Below are 19,321 nucleotides of genomic sequence, written 5' to 3' on the forward strand. Positions count from 1 at the left end.
AACTATAAGAAGATGGTCACAAAATAAAAGATTCAAGCCTACGTACTGAAAGATTATACTATGAGGCAACCCGGAATGGTCAATACCAATAGTCTTGGTAGACTACTTGGGTGATAAAATTATAGAGGAACTTGAGGGAAGTCAAGATAGTGGTTACTTTTCACGGAGGGAGGGACTTGTGATTGGGACAGGGCACATGGAGGAACTCTGGGGTGACTCCTCTTTTTTTTCTTAATCATGGAGAACTATATGTAACACAAACATGACCATCTCAACCATCTTAAGTGTACGGTTCATTTGTGTTAAGTACATCCACAGTACCATGCAGCCCATCTTCAGAGCTGTTTTCATCTTGACGGCCCCAAACTCTGTACCCCTTAAACAACTCTTCATCCCCGCAACCTCCACCACTTACTTTCTGTGTCTGTGAATGTGACTACTGCAGGGTTCTCACGTAGATGGAACCATACAGTGTCTTTTTGTAGCTTATTTCGCTTAGCATAATGTCTTTGAGGTTCACCTATATAGTCGCATGTGTCAGAATTTCCTTTCTCTTTTAGGTCAAATAATATTCTGTTGTGCGTGTATAACACACGTTTGGGCCCATGTATCCATCTATTGGAGTGGCTGTTTCTTAATGTGGGTGGCGGTTTTAAAGTGTTCGCCTCGCAGTAAGTCATCAAACCATGCATTTGTTTAGCGTGGTTTTCTGTTAATGTGTCATTTTACAGTAAAAAGGGTTAAACTCCTTTCGGAGGTTGTAGTTGTTCTAGTGGGGGTGCTCTGTAGCTAGATCTCAGGCTTTCTCCCCAGTGGCTGAAAGCTGAACAAAAAGCAGTGCTGGAACTTGTCTTTATTATCAATAGATCGTATGTATAAATTTAATCCTCTGTTCTTAAGGCTGCATAGTATCCCAGAGTCTGGATGTACCATAATTTTTTCCAAAAAGTTCCTTTTTTGATGGTCTTTGAGATTACTTGCATATTTTTACTACTACAAATAATGGTTCAGTAAACATCTATATTCATCTCTGTATCTAAATGTAGATCTTTCTCCATATGTCTTCTTATAAACCAGTGCTTTTCTTTCTGTAGGTGTTGGGATTGCTGAGTCGACAGTATGCGCATTTCACCTTATAGGAGATAATATCTAAACATAATGCTTGATCCTGGATGAAGAAAAAATTGCTATAAAAAACAGGATTGGGATAATTTGAAAATTCTGAATGTGACTGTATATTAGATAATACTGATGTAACAACAATAAATTTCTTGAGTGTAATAATCTTATCATTATGTAAGAGGGTCATCTTGTTCTTGGGAAATCAACTGCTGAAGGATTAAAAGGTGAAGAGTCATAATAGCTGCATTTTACTCTCAAATGGTTCAGAAAAAAAAATTATATACTTATATAATTATTTACGTAAAAATAAAGTAAATGAGGCCAAATGTTAATAAATATCAGTAGTGAAGCGAGGTGAAAGTTTATAGAGTTTATCATGTTATTCTTGTAGATTTTTTCTAAGTTTGACATTAAAAATGAAATTAAATGTTAATGTTTTTAATAGGTTACTATCAGATTACTTTGCAAAAAGAACAGAGCAACTCATAGCCCCATTAGTTGTGATGGCTGTTGGACCACGAATGGTGTCTTCCTCTTTAATTTGCATTTCCTTGACACAAGATTCTAAAATTGTCAGACACAGCAGTTCTAGGAGGAGAGGCAGGAATCCATCTTTGCAGCCGATTGCTTTTTGTTCCCTGAAGCCATCCTAAGGCTCATTCGGAGTGATCTCAATGCAAATTTATAGATATTTTTTATTATAAGACAGCCCACTGTTTCTGCCAACAACGTTTTTGTTTATTTGGACCCAGTGTGGGTGGAGCAGGGAGCCTTCCTTGTACTAAGCTTGTGGCTGGGAAGAGGGGATTTAGTCAGCCACCATTAGAGGGAAAACATACGTTCAGCATATGTAGAAACCAGTTTGTTTTCTTTTTGGCTGATTTGCTGTCACTTATCCACAGAAAACCACCTTGCTCTCTTGCTTTAGGGCCGTATTGTGATGGACTCTGCTAGGTCTCTTTGTCCTAAAGGCCGCATCTCCAGAGAATTGTCCTGTAATATGTGGAGATTGGCCGTTTCTTTAAAAAGCCTGGATTTCTAGGGGGCCCTGGACTAGGAGGAAGGAGATGGGGGAAGGGGTTAGGGTGAAGGAAGTTGTTGCCAGGCGACCAGTTTAACTGGACATCCTGTTGCTGTTGCTCAGTCTGTCAGTCATGTCTGACTCTTTACGACCCCACGAACTGCAGCACGCCAGGCTCCTGTCCTTCACCGTCTCCTGGAGCTTGCTCACGTTTGTGTCGGTGATGCTATCTAACCTTCTCATCCTTTGCTGCCCTCCTTCTCCTTTTGCCCTCAGTGTTTCCCAGCATCAGGGTCTTTTCCAGTGAGCTGGCTCTTCACATTAGGTGGCCAGAGTGTTGGAGCTCCTGTACTCTGGACATCCTGTTCAGTTCAGTCACTCAGTCATGTCCGACTCTTTGCGACCCCATGGACTGCAGCACACCAGGCCTCCCTGTCCATCACCAACTCCTGGACTTTACTCAAACTCATGTCCATTGAGTCGGTGATGCCATCCAACCATCTCATTCTCTGTGATCCCCTTCTCCTCTCACCTTCAATCTTTCCCAGCATCAGGGTCTTTTCAAATGAGTCAGCTCTTCGCATCAGGTGCCCAAAGTATTGGAGTTTCAGCTTCAACATCCATCCTTCCAATGAACATTCAGGACTGATTTCCTTTAGGATGGACTGGTTGGGTCTCCTTGCAGTCCAAGGGACTCTCAAGGGTCTTCTCCAACACCACAGTTCAAAAGCATCAATTCTTCGGCACTGCATGAAGTGGACATCCTGTATGAAGGCTTTATTTTCAAAAACAAGGAGAGGCCATTAAGAGACTTGTCATGAGACCTGTGAGATGGTGATGTGTGTTCTCATCACAGGCACATGCTCCCATGACAGCAGGAACCAGAGGGCCTCATTGTCTCCTGTTCCTGTCGAGGCTGTGCCATACTCCTAGGAGCCTGGGGACTAGCTGTGAAAAGGGACAGGACCCTGATCTTGCCCTGCAAGTCCCCACTCCTACACACACCCTTCCCTTCGGTAAAACTACCTGCCTTGCAGTGCTCCGGCTTCAAAGGGAGGATTACTCAAAACCTTACTCAACCTTGCTACATGTGTTCGGCTTTGTAGTAAAATGACATGTAATTTATACCCCAATGATGTTACCTATCTATCGATGTATTCTTGCTCTGGACACTGCATCCTTTTGGGCCAGAACTGAGAATATAGAAATGGGAGAGCTTCTTCTGAATAGTTTCTGATGGTGTGTTTGGGACCAACCAGTCTATTTTCAGCCTGGTGACCTCTGTTCTGGTTTTTCTGGTTTATCTTGAATGAAATAAGCACATTTTTGACTGATGGTCTGAGCAGGGATAATAATATTTGAAACTTGAACCATCTGAAAAACTATGAAACGTAAAGTTACTGTTTTAATACATGATTTGGAAATTCATGTAGCAAACCCTAGAACTGATGGCAGGATCAAAAGGAAGTTTTCTCATTTTCACATTAGCAGACTTTTGGTTCTTTTCCTAAATGACACTGCAAACATCCTGCCAGTTCTTCCAGATTGGGAGTAAACTTGAATTGCGGGAGAGATTTCCAAGGCCCTCTGAGCTCTCAGCTCAAATCTTATGTTTTCACGAGGTCTTTCTGCTCCCCAGGATGGCAGAATTAATCCACGTGTGAGGAGCACTTGGCCAACAATCTCCTTGAGTCTGGCAGGAGAAATGCCAGTCTGTTTGCACCTGGGATGGAGCTCTGGGCCCTGTATCTCTGGTTCAGACACGCAGGCCCACAGGCTTCACCAAGCAGTAGTCACTCACTCTGTGCTGATGTCCACGGCTGGCTTGCTCTCGGTGGATGGACCCAGAGGTGGAACTGCTCGGACTCTGCATTGCCATCCATGTCACTACTGAGCTTCCAGTAGCGGCAGCATTTCACCTCAGTGCCCGTGACGAGCCCCAGCCCCTTGGGGGGACAAAGCCACCTGTTTATTTTCATGTCCTGCTCAGCCCCGGGGATGGTATGCTTTGGGATGCATCCCATGCTTCCCAGAAATCCACTGATCTTGGGTCACCTTTCAGTTGTGCCAAGAGGTGACCAGAATTCTACCTAAGCCCTGGATTGTGGTTACAGTTGACATACCACGTGTGTTGCTATTTTTCTCCAATGTATTCTTGACATCAGGGCTTCCCTGATAGTTCAGTTGGTAAAGAATCTGTCTGCAATGCAGGAGACCCTGGTTCAGTTCCTGGGTTGGGAAGATCCACCGGAGAAGGGAAGGCTATCCACTCCAAAATTCTTGGGCTTCCCTTGTGGCTCAGCTGGTAAAGAATCTGCCTGCAATGCGGGAGACCTGGGTTCAGTCCCTGGGTTGGGAAGATCCCCTGGAGAAGGGAACATCTACCCACTCCAGAATTCTGGCTTAGAGAATTCCATGGATTGTATAGTCCATGAGGTTGCAAAGAGTCAGACACAACTGAGCGACTTTCAAAAAAAAAGAAATTCTTGATATGAGGCTTTTTTCTCATGACAATATAACAGCCTCCTTTAAATATTTTTTAGAGCAGCTTTGAAACATGGATGTTCAAACATGTTAATAGTCCATTATTTCCTATCTGGTGTTTTGGGCAGGAACCATATACCAGAACATGAACCCATCTATTTGACTCCCCTTTTGCCAAAAAATTATGATACATAAGCATATAAATATATAATCTTTGTGAATATGCAAGACAAGAGGTACAGAATGCCTGGCACCTGTGAACGCACACACACAGTCATATATGTACACACATATACGTATATAGAGAGAGTACCAATTAGGTGCCAGGCATTCTGCTCCTCTTGTCTTGAATTCTCACAGTGATCCTATAAGACAGGGATGGTTGTCACCATTTTCTAGATGTGTCAGCTGAAACCGGGAGAAGTTAAAAGTCATGTGTCAAAGAGAATGTTGCTGTTAAGTGATGGTGTCCAGACACACGCTGAGCCCTGTGAATTCCGGAGCCCACATCTGTTCACTGCACTGTGTCCTCCCAGATGCCCTGTGGACAGTGGACAGGTGTCTTCTCTCATTCATGGGCATCCGGAGCTCTCAGCTCTCCTTGCCCTGGCCTGTCACAGAAGCGTCTGTTGACTGTGTCCTGGCTTCCCACGTGGCATCTGGAGAGAGGTATAGGCCATGTGAAGGCAGCCCAGGCCATGCCTTGGCCTGCAAAACTGTCAGCAATGACACCTTCTCTTACCATCACCTGATGAGCTTATAGCGATAGGAACAGCCTTTTAACTAGATGTGTGTTTTCTGTATGGACAAAATTAGTGCTTCTTAGTGTGGAGAAGGAAATGGCAGCCCACTCCAGTGTTCTTGTCTGGAGAATCCCAGGGACGGGGGAGCCTGGTGGGCTGTTGTCTCTGGGGCCGCACAGAGTCAGACACGACTGAAGCGACTTAGCAGCAGCAGCAGCAGCAAGCTAGGTTTGATAAAAGACCAGTTTCTTTTCTTTCCAGTCAGTAGTCATGAAGGGACGTGAGAATTGGACCATAAAAAAGGCTGAGTACTGAAGAATTGATGCTTTTGAACTGTGGTGCTGGAGAAGACTCTTTTAAGAGTCCTTTGGACAACAAGGAGTCAGACTAGTCAATCCTAAAGGAAATCAAATCTGAATATTCAGTGGAAGAACTGATGCTGAAGCTGAAGCTCCAGTACTTTGGCCATCTTATGCAAAGAGCCAACTCATTGGAAAAGACCCTGAATCTGGGAAAGATTGAGGGCAGGAGGAGAAAGGGACGACAGAGGATGAGATAGTTGGATGGAATCACTGAATCGATGAACATAGGTTTGAGCAAACTCTGGGAGAGAGTGAAGGACAGGGAAGCCTAGTGTGCTGCAATCCATGGGGTCGCAGAATTGGACATGACTTAGCGACTAAGAGTGAACAACAGCAAAGGACTAACACTTTAAAAATATATATAACAAAAATGTCATGGGGATCGCTATAAAAGTTTCCAAATGCTTGCTCTCAAATTCTGTAGTTCTCTCATTCTGGGCTGGTGGAATAAACAGTTTGTGATCCAACACTGGTCTGTGGGGGCGTCTCAAATGGGACTCCACCATATAATTTAGAGGTGGCTTAGGCTTCAAAAGAAATGTACACTTTCTATAAGCCACAATTTTAAAAAAAAATCACTTTAGAGTAATAGAGAGTGTCTCTGTTTAACATTCTAACTTATAATATTGTGTCTGCAACTTTTTTTAAGTTGTAGAAGTAACTTAGACTTGAAACAAAAGCTCAAATAGAATGAAAATACCCAAACTAAAAAATGTACCCTCCAAGCTACTATTATCAATCCCTAAATTGGGAGTCCATCTCACATTCAAGAAGGAAGGGTGTGGATCAAGATTTATAAAGAAGAAAGGGATGGGAGAGGTGTTTTCAAAGTCTACCCAATTTTTTACTTTATCTTGATTTTTATTTCAAGGGGGAAAGTGTGACTTCTCAGAATGTGTTATTATTCTGTAGAGTTTCAAAGTCACATGGCAGCTGTTTTTGGTTTCTAGTGTCTTCTAACCCCAGTTCTCTTTTGTTGCAGAGCCAGATCACGCTAATGGACATACCCGTGTTTAAAGCCATCCAGCCGGAGGTCTGTACTTGTCCTGTCCTCTGTACTAGCAGTGCTCGGGCGGGGAGGGAGGATTTTGTCCCATTAGAGGGACTAAGTTTCTTGGTTTCTCTCTTGAAGTCTCTATAAACGCATGTTATCGATTTAAGCCCCCATCAAAGAGAGCATCCAGGAATCCCATTCTCGAAGGGGCTCATCCTCTGAGCCTGCTGTTTGGATTTTTCCAGAGGATGGCACCGTGTCTGGCCCTCTCTGTCAGGGCTGGGGGCAGTCAGTGCCCACGGCTGGGGGCAGTCAGTGCCCACGGCTGGCCTCCATACCTGAGTCTAAGGCCTGGCCTTCTCCCGGGCAACCCCTGCTGGAGACACTCACTGTTCAAGATGGAGATGGGAGGGAACATTTCCTTAGGGAGCTTTCTTTCTGTTGATCCCAAATTCTGGTGGTTGCCTTGTTTCTGATTTTGAAGCCAGTTGCTGCAGCAAAAATGTATACGTATTTACGTTAAAAGCATACATATATTTTTAGAAACAGCATATTCAATAAAGAGAAAAAAAGTTGAATTTAGTCTTTCGAAAAATTCCTGGAAATGTCTAGCAGTTGATAACATGGCTTTACAGTTATTTTAGTCCCAGTTCTGGTTTTGTTATCAAGTGATAGAAATTCATTTCAAGTAGCTGAATAGGCAGAGGAAGAATTTACGAGCGTAAAGGGGGCACTTTCTGTACCTGTGGGCCTGGAGTTCCGGCAGCCTACAGAGCCGAGCAGGACGCAAGCTCTCTCCCTGCTTTCTGCCTCGCCTCTGCCTTCCCCTCTCCCCTCTCTCCTGCCCTGTTCTGTCTGCCCCTGTGATCCAACCTGGCCTCTCCAAAGGGCCCGCATTTGCGCAATGTCTGTGGAAGCCACCTTCCAGATCGGGCCCAGCCCGTCTCAGTCCAGCCCTGCTGAGTCCCATGTCCAGAACTGGTTCAGTGACTCAGCTCAGGAGTGTGTGGCCAGGATGAGCACGCACAGCTGAGCGGACCCAGCTTTGTGAGTGGGGTGCAGATTTCAGAGAAGAGGGGTGTGGGTCGGGGGACATGTCGAAACCACGGTATGAATTCCAGAACACTCTTTAATTATTGATTTGTTGATTTACCTATTTATTTTTGGCTGGGTCAGGTCTTTGTCGCGGCACACGGGCCCTTTGCTGTGGTGCACAGGCTTCTCCTTAGTTGCGGTGTGCAGGCTCAGCAGTTGTGGCGTTTGGGCTCAGTTGCCTCATGGCATGTGGGGATCTTAGTTCCCTGACTAGGTATCAAACCTGCATTCCTTGCATTGGAAGGTGAAGTCTTGTCCACTGGGCCACCAGGGAAGTCCTCAGAACACTCTTAACAGGATGCCCTTCTTCTGACAGTGTGGTGTTGTTAAGACTTTGAGAAAACAGCGTATTTTAATACAAAGCCAGACAAAGGATCCAGGCCTTCCTAGAGCTGGCGTCTAACCCACTATAAATCAAGCGGAAAGTAGTATTGCTAGCTGTGCCCAGCACTTGTGTGAGGACGTGGCAGTGATTTGTATTTGTGTGTGTGTGTTTTATTCATTAAGTTTGGGGGGGCAGAACTATGTTTGATTTTTTGAACTGGCTGACTTAAGTCTTTCTCTATTTTCTTCTAATGTGAGGATTACACATTCTTTCTAATTAAAACAAAAACCAACACCCACTCAGCGCACTACACCCTGGAGCCTGTTGGGGGAGTAGTTGCTCGACAGTTGCCTCAGCTGAATTATTATTAGCTCTCTGCTCACGTTCTCTGCTTTGGCTTGACCTGGAGCTGTGTAGACGTTCGGAGCTTTATTCTCTGCCCTGAACATCGAGGAGGGCCGCCCAGTCTGCGGTGAGCCCAGGGATGCAGGCATGGCTGCTCGGGCCGATTGTAGGAGGGGAGGGGTGGGGGGCTCTCAAGAGGCAGGGCCAGGAGCGGACTGAGACTTTCCCCAGCGCGTTGCAGTTCAGAAGGTGCCTCATCCAGGACAGATCTCGTGTCAAGCTGTGACAAGACATTAAGTTTTGCTTTCACGACGCTCTTGGAGCTGTGGTTCTCAAGCACAGCCGCGCATCAGAATCACCTGGGCAGCCTTGGAAACACTGGGTGCCTGGACTCCAGTTCAGAAGGTGCTTCATCCAGGGCATATCTCGTGTCAAGTTGTGACAAGACATTAAGTTTTGCTGTCAAGTTTTGCTTTCAAGATGCACTTGGAGCTGTGGTTCTCAAGCACGGCTGTGCATCAGAATCACCTGGGCAGCCTTGGAGACACTGGGTACCCAGACTCCACCTTAGACCGTGGAATCTGAGCCTCTGGGTTAGAGTCCAGAACACGGTCAGCCCTGTTTTGTAGAAGCTTACCAGCTGATTCTGCTGCCAAGTGAGGATTAAGAATGATCTGCTGCGAGGTATCTGGAGAAACCCCAAACTTCTCCGTTTTAGATCTGTGATATGTTAGCTAAAAACAGAAGTTTTTTCCTCATTGTCATTGTCAAAGCCGTGGTTAAAAGGAGCACCCTGGGAGCTGTCCCAGCTTCTCTGCTCTTGTTATTGTTGTCAGCAGACTGAAAACTGGAACCTTTCCCCTTGATGATGTCTGCCACGTTACAGCTGGACCACCCCAGAGTCGGAAGCAAAAGAGTAAGGGACGCGTGTCAGTGTGATGTAGATGAGACTTTGCAGGGAGCAGAGGCTGGCACCTGATAGTGAGATGGGCACCCTGGGTGATCTGGATTCCCAGAAGGTCAGGAAACGTGTGCCTTGCAATCCTGGTTGTGCTTCAGAATCAGTTGAGAGCTCCATAAAAAAAAAAAAAAATCCAGATGCCTAGCCTTTGTGCCTGGAGATTCTGATTCCATAGGCTTCGGGTGGGGCTGGGAATCCCTTCAGTCAGTTGTATGCATAAATTGTTATTCCATCGCTGAGTTGTGTCCCAGTCTTTGTGACCACATGAACTGCCACTCACCAGGCTCCCTTGTTCTCCACAATCTCCTGGAGTTTGCTCAAATTCATGTCCGTTGAGTCAGTGACGCTATCTAACCATCTCATTCTCTGCTGCTCCCTTCTCCTCTTGCCTTCAATCTCTCCCAGCATCAGGGTCTTTTCCAATGAGTTGGCTCTTCACATCAGGTGGCCAAAGTATAACTGTATAAAGTATAATGTGTAAATTATCCTGTCTTTAACCAATGGGAGCCCTTTCATGTTATCTCCTGTATCCTTTTAACATGATCCCATTATTTTTTGAGAAATTCCTTGCTCCTTGATACAAGATAAACCAGTTTCCTGCTGAAGACCTGGAGTCAGGCAGTCCCTCAGGGGTCCTGGTTTCTTTTAGTGGAGAACAGTGTTTAGAAACCACAGCCCCGGGGAGAGCATTTTCATTGCGATTGGACTGCCGATGCTTTTAGGCCTTTTTGGTGGGTGGGGCTAGGAGATATTTATTTTTTAAAACTGAAAGTCATGAGTTCATGACTGGATGATTGGACGGGCGATGTTATTCCCTCCTCATCCTTATCATGGCTTCCCTGCTGGTGGTGTATATTTCCCCACCCCTGGACTTTGGGCCACACTGGTGACGTGGGCACAATTGATGGGACGCCAGTGGTGAGCTGAGCCGCTGAAAGTCAGGAAGCTTCACCAGCCCTCTCAGAACTTCCACTCTCTCTGAGGGACCCATTGCTCTTGTGCTTTTAGCCTGAGTCCCCAGATGAGGATGTGGAAGGTGACATGACCCCGACCCAAAGCCCGAATTCCAGCGCAACTTGGTACAGCCCGGTGGTTCCAGCAGAGATCAGCTGAACTGCAGTCACTCTAATGACCTGCTTGTCACCGTGAGCCTCTGAGGTTTCAGGATCGTCCCTTAGGCCACTGTATCCGGTGGAAGCACGACCAGTACGGTGTTGGTCTTTCCAGTTCAAACCTAGCATTCCGGGATTGTTAACTTAATTCCTTTGATTTTTTGGTGTGTTTTCTTTTACCCTGCCAATTTTGGTTCCTAACAACATTAAATAATTATTTTTATTGTATTATTCATCTCTCTCTCTCTCTCACACACACACATTTACACACACACATATATGATAGTTTTAAAATAATAATATCAGTATTATTATTTAACAGACTGCTACAGTTGAACATTTAATTGCAGTTCTATTTGTCTTTAGTTCCTTTTCTTCTTATCTTCTCTCCCTCCTACTACTTACACGCCCAGGTGGGTCTCCTTCCTTGGCCTCCCCGCAAAGGTCTTTAAACACACCAGGGCAGAGAAAGAGTTTATGCTCACTTGGTTCTGGAGGGTTGCATCCTGAGAGACCCTGTTGTAATCCCCACGCCTGGAACGTACTATCTACACAATAAATATGTGCTGAGTGAGTGGAGCATGAATGAATGAAGGAGAGAAGCACCGAAGCGGAACAGTATCTGGCCAAATGCAGGCATGTTGCCAAGGAGGGCGTACCAAGGAGGGGAGGTGGTTACCACGGTGCCTGCTCTGCGGTGTAACCACTTCCCCCAAAGCCAGGGTTTTGCCTGGTGAGTTTAGTCTTTGAAGATTCACATTTCCAAATGCTGTTGATAACTGAGGGTAGAACTGCGGCTTTGCTCGTTTCTGCCAGCGGGGCCGCAAGAGCATCAGCCCAGGGCTCAGAGGAAGCCAGGCAGACAGTGAGTTAAGGATTGGCAGAGAGCAAGGAAAATGGAGGTTAGCAAATACGGAGTCATAACTATTCTCTGGTGACTCCAGCAAGTGACCAATTTTATCAAAACCTGGCAGGTTAATGCAGATACAACCTTGCAGCATAATGGCTCTCAGCCACATTTGCCTGGCTAGCTGTGGCCTAGAACCCCCTCCATGCCATGGTGGATTGGGTTGCAGGGATGGGTGGATTCCTGGCTGCTGCTGCCCAGGAAAAGGGCTGCATGGTGAAGGGGGTCTTTCTGGGGGGGGTCGCCATGGCAGCTGCCTTGGAAGAGGGTATTGGCAAGGTGGCATTTTTGTCTCCGCCAGCCTTCCCTACAGAATCTGCCTGTCCTTATGCCCACCTCCTGGCCTGTGGAATCGAAGGCCCACCGGTTTCTCAGAGACCAGTTTGAAGGTCGGAACTGTTCCTGTTGTTAGTTTTAACATGAAGCATCAGTGGATGAACTGCTGTTCTTAGAATGTGCACGCTCTGCTCTGTGCTCGACTCAGCCCAGGTTCTGCCCAAGTCCAGCTTCTGGGCCCACTGATCATGCTTGGGGTGCTAGACAGCATGGGCTCGGCCTGGCAAGGCTGGGGTGCAGTCCCAGCTTCACCCTTCCCAGCTTGGAGTGTGAAAAAATTACTCATTCTCTTTATGCTTGGGTTTTCTAGTGTGTAAAGTGAGGGAAACCATAGTGTTCACCTCACGTGAAAGAACTGGGTGCAGTACCTGCGTGTGGGAAGTTCCCAGTCACTCGAGGCTGTAATTCCTCACCAGCGCGTGGTCTGAATAGGTTCTGTGCATTTTGGATGTGAGCTCATGCTCAGAAGAGCATTCAGGGATTCCCAGGTGGGAGCCAGTGGCCCAGAGGAGGTGATGGTCTGAGTAGCAGAGCAGTGAAGAGCATTGTGTTCGGAATCCTTCAGACCTGAGTTCATATCCGAGCTTCCCAAATGGTGGGGAGGCTGAGGTCTGGATGGAGACACATCCCACGGTGTCCTAGGGCCACAGAAAGACTTGCTCTGCTGTTGTGTTGGGACACTGGCTTCTTGGAAAGAAAGCTGTGATGAACTTAGCGTATTAAAAAAGCAGAGACATCACTTTGCTGACAAAGGTCCGTATAGTCAAAGCCATGGTTTTTCTAGTAGTCACGTATGGATGTAAGCGTTGGACCATAGAGAAGGCTGATCACTGAAGAACTGATGCTTTTGAACTGTGGTGTTGGAGAAGACACTTGAGAGTCCCTTGGACAGCACGGAGATCAAACCAGTCAATCCTAAAGGAAATCAGTCCTGAATATTGGAAGGACTGATGCTGAAGCTGAAGGTCCAATACTTTGGCCACCTGAGACTCATTGGAAAAAACCCTGATGCTGGGAAAGATTGAGGGCAAAAGGAAAAGGGGGAACGCAGAAGATGAGATGGTTGGATGGCATCATCAACTCAATGGACCTGAGTTTGATCAAACTCCAGGAGATAGTGAAGGACAGGGAAGCCTGGCATGCTGCAGTCAATGGGGTCTCAAAGAATTGGACACGAATGAGTGACTGAACAGTAACAACAATAGCAACTGGCACTGAGCCTGGAAGGCTGAAAGGGATCCTGTCTGATGGGTGATTCGGGGAATGGAATGGGGTTGGGAACGACATTTCAGGCAGAGTGAATAACTCACTGCAAAGGCAGATGGTGTATTTCCCCAAGTTTAACACTATTTTTGGTACCTAGTGTCTGGGGAGAAAAAAAAGTGAGTAGTTGTTCTCCGGGTCCTGTGCTCCTAAGGGACGTCCTTGCAGGGGGTGTGGGTGTGCTGGAAGCTCCCCAGAGATCAGTGTGTCATTCTCTTCCCGTCTGGCAGCCAGGGGAGCACAGGGTCACAGAGGCGCATGGATGGGTGTCCAGAGACCCGACTGTGATGGAAACGAACTGCAGTGGGTACCAGACTCAGTGAGGTGGGGAGCTTCTCCACGCGCCTGTGTTTCTTCCAGTCCCGCTGCCCCTGCCGACGTTGCTCCATCCCCACTGCCAGATTTCTCACTCATTGACATCTTCATGAATTGGTGAGCCACATGCTGGAGAGACAGAGGTGGAGGGGCCGTGGGCACATTTCTGCAAGAGTGAGGGGCAGATATGGAAACAGACAGTGGACTAGAAGCATTTGGGCTGTCGGGGCCTTGAGCAGAGAGTGGCTGGTGGAGAGGAGCAGGCAGCAGAGCTTTAGGTGGCTAGCCTGGGGATCATGGGGGAGCTTCACGAAGGGAGTGATGGGCACAGATTTGTATTCTAGGGACTTTGTTCTAAGTGGGGAGACAGAGCCGACTGCGCTCAGGGAGACTGGTCTGGGGGCTGTGCTGCAGTTGTGGGGAGGCAAGGGTGGTCTCAATGGTGGGGAGGTGCCTGGCCCCGGACTGGGTAGGGGCCTGCCCTGAGGGCTGAGGCAAGAAGACACAGGTGACAGAGGGGTGCACTTTGAGTTTGGGGAGCAGAGGGCAGAGGGAGTGGCCATGGATGCAGGAAGAGGCTCAGGGAGCCCAGCGTCCTGATGCTGAGCAGGGTAGCGGGCAGCATCTTGTCTGGGCGAGGGAGGCCAGGAGGTCCGGAGGGAGAAGGATTTCAGAGTTCAGGGTCAGAGCTGGGGTCGCTCTGATGACTGTGCTGGACGGGGTGCTGGCTGCGCCTTTGGGTAGCTGAGGTGGAGGGGGATAAGGTCTTTTGGGGGGTGGTTGAGGTACAGTGTGACCCAGAAGCACAAGGGTACCACCCAGTGGACTGATGTCCTCAGATGATGGTGGGAGACCGGGAGGAGACTGTGAGCCCCTGCTGAAGGTGAGAGCATCCTGGGGCGAGGTGGGCAGGATGTGGAGGGGAGACGGAGGGCCGGAGGGGTCCCTCCCTGAAATGGCTCAGAGGAGAGCTGTGGGCATAGCCTGGGAGCCTTGTGAGGGATGGGGCCAGAGTGTCACCAGCAGCTGCCACTTGGGTTTGAGGCACGGGCCAGGTGGAAGGCAGGTGGGGGGCTATTCCGGGTGGGCATGCAGCCTGGATCCTTGCTCTTTTCTTCCCTGTGGCCCTGGGGCAGGGCAGATCCGGTGAGGAGGAAGAGGTGGGCCTCATTTACAAGTGTTTGGAGACAGTGGAGGCGGTATCCAGATAGAGCTCTGGTCCCTGGGGGTGCCCACCCTAGAGAGACTCGGTTTCACCCTCCCGGAATCAGGGCTGAGCGCTCAGGCCTGGCTGGTCCCCCTGTCTGCTGCTGTGCTGAGGGGCGGGCCTGCAGGCCTGGGAGACTCCCCGCCGAAGCACATGCTTTGCTCGGGGCCGCATGACACGTTGCAGTTCAGGAAAACACTGCCTGTGGGTTCAGGAACCTGACCCTCTGGCCTTTTGTCTGGATGCCGTTTGCTTGCTTGCTCTGAAGAAGCGGGCATTCCTGAAAGCAGAGGTCAGTGTTGGATGGCGGACAAGCCCTGTGTGTCTTTGCTGCTCCTGGAATCAGAGCATTTGGCCCTGGGAGAAGGGAAGAGCGCCGCCAGCAAGGCAGTTATTTGTAAAGAGGAGATCGGTTTCGCTGACATCATTAAAACCCCTCTTTCAGGTCACATGCTGGGCCATTTTCTCAGACCTTTTCCTTCACTGCCCCAGCCTAGCCTGAGTCACTGCTACCCATCTTCCGATCACATCTCCGCATGGTCGGTTCCCTCCCACCTCCCCCCGACAACCTCCTCTCTGTATTCAGAGACATCTTTCTAAAGCCAAAATCCCACTGTGTCTCTGTCCTGCCCAGAACCCTCTGAGGCTCCCCACTGCTCCAAGGATACAGACCCACCCCCTTTCCCGGCCAGACTCTGCACAAAGGGCCAGCAGCAAGCCCACTGCTCTGTGCTGCCCCATAGCCTTCCCTGGTTTCCCTGCCATCTCAGCAACCTTCCTGCAGACTGCGCCCTCCATCGGGGTGCCCTTCTCGTCCCCATCACAGGCGACTCTTCCTCCTGCCTCAGGAGGTGGGGTGAGCAGCTTAGAGCTTGGGCTACAGCAGGCTCCCCTCTGCTCCCTCTCAACCTCACCGTCTGCCGCTGCTCATGTACAGGCCTTTTCACCACTGTGCTGAACCGTCATGACTTTGGAAAGCCTGAATAATTAGTGTTTCAAGTCTGCCTCCCTCCTAGATTATAGACTGCATGGCCACAGGGGTCATGCCAGAATTATTCACCCCATATCCTCTGACCCAACACAGTGCCTGATGTTACTTGTTGAATATATTTAGGATGTGGTAGTAAAAATAATAACAGTAAAGCCCCATTGAGCCCTCTTGACGTCTACGCTGTCCTGCTCCTTCTCTGTTAAAACTGAATTAGGTAGTAGGGGGTGGGCCAGGTGCCTCCAGTGGCCCAGGCATGGGGGAGGCGGCTCTGCGTTTCAGTGCTGATGCTCTTTAGCACCGGAAGCCCAAGCAGCTGTCTCTCATCTGTTACTGCGTTTGTTATTTGCTTCTCATTTCCTAGTAATTGCTCTGTCCTTTGTAAGAATTTCTTGTCACAGTGGAAACAGAGTGGGCTTCCCCCCACAGCTCACTCCCTTCGTGATGGAAACAGAGGTTGGAGAACTTCTCTGAGCCCCAGAAAAAGACCTGCCTGGAGAGTGGGGAGAGCTGGCTGGGTCGGAGTCTGATCTGGCTACAGACACAGGCCAGCAGCACATTTGATCCAGTAAAACAAACACTTTGCAATTTCTAGACTCATTTTTTTTTTTTTTCCCTCTAACTTCTTGAGTGTGGCTATGACATTTGTGCTGGTTAGAAACCAAATTTCCTTTTAAATGAATTAATAGTGCAAAACAGAATGTTTGGTGAACAGCTGTTCTGGTCCACAGGGACTTGGAACCTGGTTGTGATTTTTGTCTGTGAGGAAAACAAGGTTCGTTTGGGCTCTTGCTGCTAGAGCAACTGCCTGACTTGCTGGGACGGGAGAAGGAAGATCTGGCTCTGCAGCCCTCCAGCTTTGTGATCACGGCAGGTTCTTTCAACTCCCTGGGCAGTTTCCTTAGCTGTAAAGTGGCAGCGATACCCATCTCATAGTGTTGCGATGCTTAATGGTGATTGCATGGGCAGCCGGGAGGGAGGCAGAAACCCAACAAGGTGTTTCTCTTCTTTTGAGAGATGTCAGTATATGAAATAAGGAGAAAAGCAATGACAGACTAATAAGTCAGCTTAGAAGGGCCCTGGGCCCAGCAGTGTGTCAGATTCTCTGAGGAAGGACCTTTTGTCACTGCTATGTCTCTTTACTCCAACCACAGTGGCATGTCATAGGATCATTACTTATCTTTAGTTGAATAAATGAGAAGCAGGGAGAAGAGCCTTTCTTCCTTGCTCAGGGGTGAGAGGGATAGGTTGGTATCTGTGTGACCACGCTTAAGTCGCTTTATTACTCTAAGGTTCAGTTTACACATTTGCACAATGGAGCCGATGATATGATGGCCTCAAAAAGTTGGGCATGAGGACCGAGTGAGATTTTTTTTTAGCTTTATTGAGGCATAACTGACATATAATAAGCCATGCATAAATGAAGTCAATGATTTGATGAGTTTGGATGTATGCATATACATGCAAAACCATCAGCAGATAAAGATAATAAACATACTATCCACCCAGAAAGTTTCCTCATGCTCTTTGCCGTCCCTCCCTCTCCCTACTCCCCGCCTTCACTGTCTTCTTAAAATCAGGTAATATAAGTCCCTAAAATGTGTTCCTCTGTTTCAAAATTGTTTTGGCTATTGTCCTCTGCATTTCTAAAGAAAATTTAAAATCAGTTTGTTAGCTTTTATAGAATTCCCCAGGCTATGACTGTGACTGGGTTGAATCTTTGGGTTAAATCTGTAGATCAATTTGGGGAAAATTGATATCTTAACAATATTGAGTCACTGGAACCATGAGCATAGTATGCAGTTCTGTGTACTTAGGTCTTTTATAATTTATTTCAGTATATGTTGTATACTTTTCAATGTATAGGTCTTAGATGTCTTTTGTCAGACTAATTCCTAAAATTTAGTTTTCTGTGCTGTTGTAAATGTTATCTTATTTAAATTAAATTCCAGTTGTTCATTACTGAGATATGACCAATTTTTGTAAACTGATCTGTATCCCACAACTTTGCTGAACTTTCACTTATTCTAGTAGCTGTTTTTGTAGATTCTTTAGGATTTCTACACAGATGATGATGCCTCTGTGAATGTACTAAGTCACTTCAGTAGTGTCTGACTCTTTGTGATCCTGTTATGGACTGTAGCCCACCAGGCTCCTCTGTCCATGGGATTCTGTAGGCAGGAATACTGGATTCGGTTGCCATGCCCTCCTCCAGGGGATCTTCCTGACCCAGGGATTGAACCTGCATCTCTTAGGTCCTCTGCAGTGGCAGATAGGTTCTTTACCATTAGCGCCACTTGGGAAGCCCATCTCTGTGAATAACAGCAGTTTAAGTTCTTTCTTTCTAAACTAGATGTTTTTGTTTCTTTTCCTTGTCTTATTAACTGGCTATAATCTCTAGTACCCTGTTGAGCAAAAGTGGTTAAAGCAGATATCCTTGGCTTGTTTCTAGCCTTAGAGGAAAACCGCTCTTCCATTTTTCAGTATGATGTAGCTATTCAGTTCAGTTCAGTCGCTCAGTCGTGTCCAACTCTTTATGACCCCATGGACTGCAGCACACCAGACTTCCCTGTCCATCACCAACTCCCGGAGCTTGCTCAAACTCATGTCCATTGAGTTGGTGATGCCATCCAATCATATCATCCTCTGTCATTCCCTTCTTCTCTTGCCTTCAATCTTTCCCAGCATAGGGTCTTTTCCAGTGAGTTGGTTCTTCGCATCAGATGGCCAAAGTATTGGAGCTTCAGCATCAGTCCTTCCAATGAATATTCAGGACTGATTTCCTTTAGGATTGACTGATTTGATCTCCTTGCAGTCCTAGGGACTCTCAAGAGTCTTCTCCAACACCACAGTTCAAAAACATCAGTTCTTTGGCACTCAGCTTTTTTTATGGTCCAACTCTCACATCCGTATGTGACTACTGGAAAAACCATAGGTTTGACTAGATAGGCCTTTGTCGGCAAAGTAATGTCTCTGCTTTTTAATATGCTGTCTAGGTTTGTCATAGCTTTTCTTCCAAGGAGCAGGCAGCTTCTAATTTCATGGCTGCAGTCACCATCTGTAGTGATTTTAGAACCCAAGAAAATATAAAGTCTGTCACTGTTTCCATTGTTTCCCCATCTATTTTCCATGAAGTGATGGAACCAGATGCCATGATCTTCATTTTTTGAATGTTGAGTTTTAAGTCAGCTTTTGCACTCTCCTCTTTCACTTTTACCAAGAGGCTTTTTAGTTCTTCTTCATTTTCTGCCAAAGGGTGGTGTCATCTGTGTATCTGAGGTTATTGATATTTCTCCTGAAAGTCTTGATTCCAGCTTGTGCTTCATCCAGCCCAGCATTTCGCATGATGTACTCTGCATATAAGTTAAATAAGCAGGGTGACAATATGCAGCCTTGACGCACTGCTTTCCCAATTTGGAACCAGTCCGTTGTTCCATGTCTGGTTCTAATTATTGCATCTTGACCTGGATACAGATTTCTCAGGAAGCAGGTAAGGTGCTCTGACGGTCCCATCCCTTGAAGAATTTTCCACAGTTTGTTGTGATCCACACAGTCAAAGGCTCTGGCATAGTCAGTAAAGCAGAAGTAGATGTTTTTTCTGGTATTCTCTTGCCTTTTCTATGATCCATGGGATGTTGGCAATTTGATCTCTGGTTCCTCTGCCTTTTCTAAATCCAACTTGAACATCTGGAAGTTCTTGGTTCACCTATTGCTGAAGCCTAGCTTGGAAAATTTTCAGCA

At 47.1% G+C, this 19,321-nt stretch overlaps 1 protein-coding gene across 14 annotated transcripts in view; it reads left to right on the forward strand.

Annotated features, from left to right (window-relative positions):
* RALGPS1 (Ral GEF with PH domain and SH3 binding motif 1) overlaps positions 1 to 19,321 on the forward strand; it is a 302,633-nt gene that overhangs the window by 42,118 nt on the left and 241,194 nt on the right. For all 14 annotated transcript variants that reach the window (XM_024999173.2, XM_024999164.2, XM_059891505.1 and 11 more), the window contains one exon: positions 6,715 to 6,765. In XM_024999173.2, coding sequence (XP_024854941.1) covers positions 6,715 to 6,765 — 51 coding nt within the window. The remainder of the gene's footprint in view (positions 1 to 6,714; positions 6,766 to 19,321) is intronic.

This window comes from Bos taurus, chromosome 11 (assembly GCF_002263795.3).
Source record: "Bos taurus isolate L1 Dominette 01449 registration number 42190680 breed Hereford chromosome 11, ARS-UCD2.0, whole genome shotgun sequence".
Taxonomy (NCBI): Eukaryota; Metazoa; Chordata; class Mammalia; order Artiodactyla; family Bovidae; genus Bos; species Bos taurus.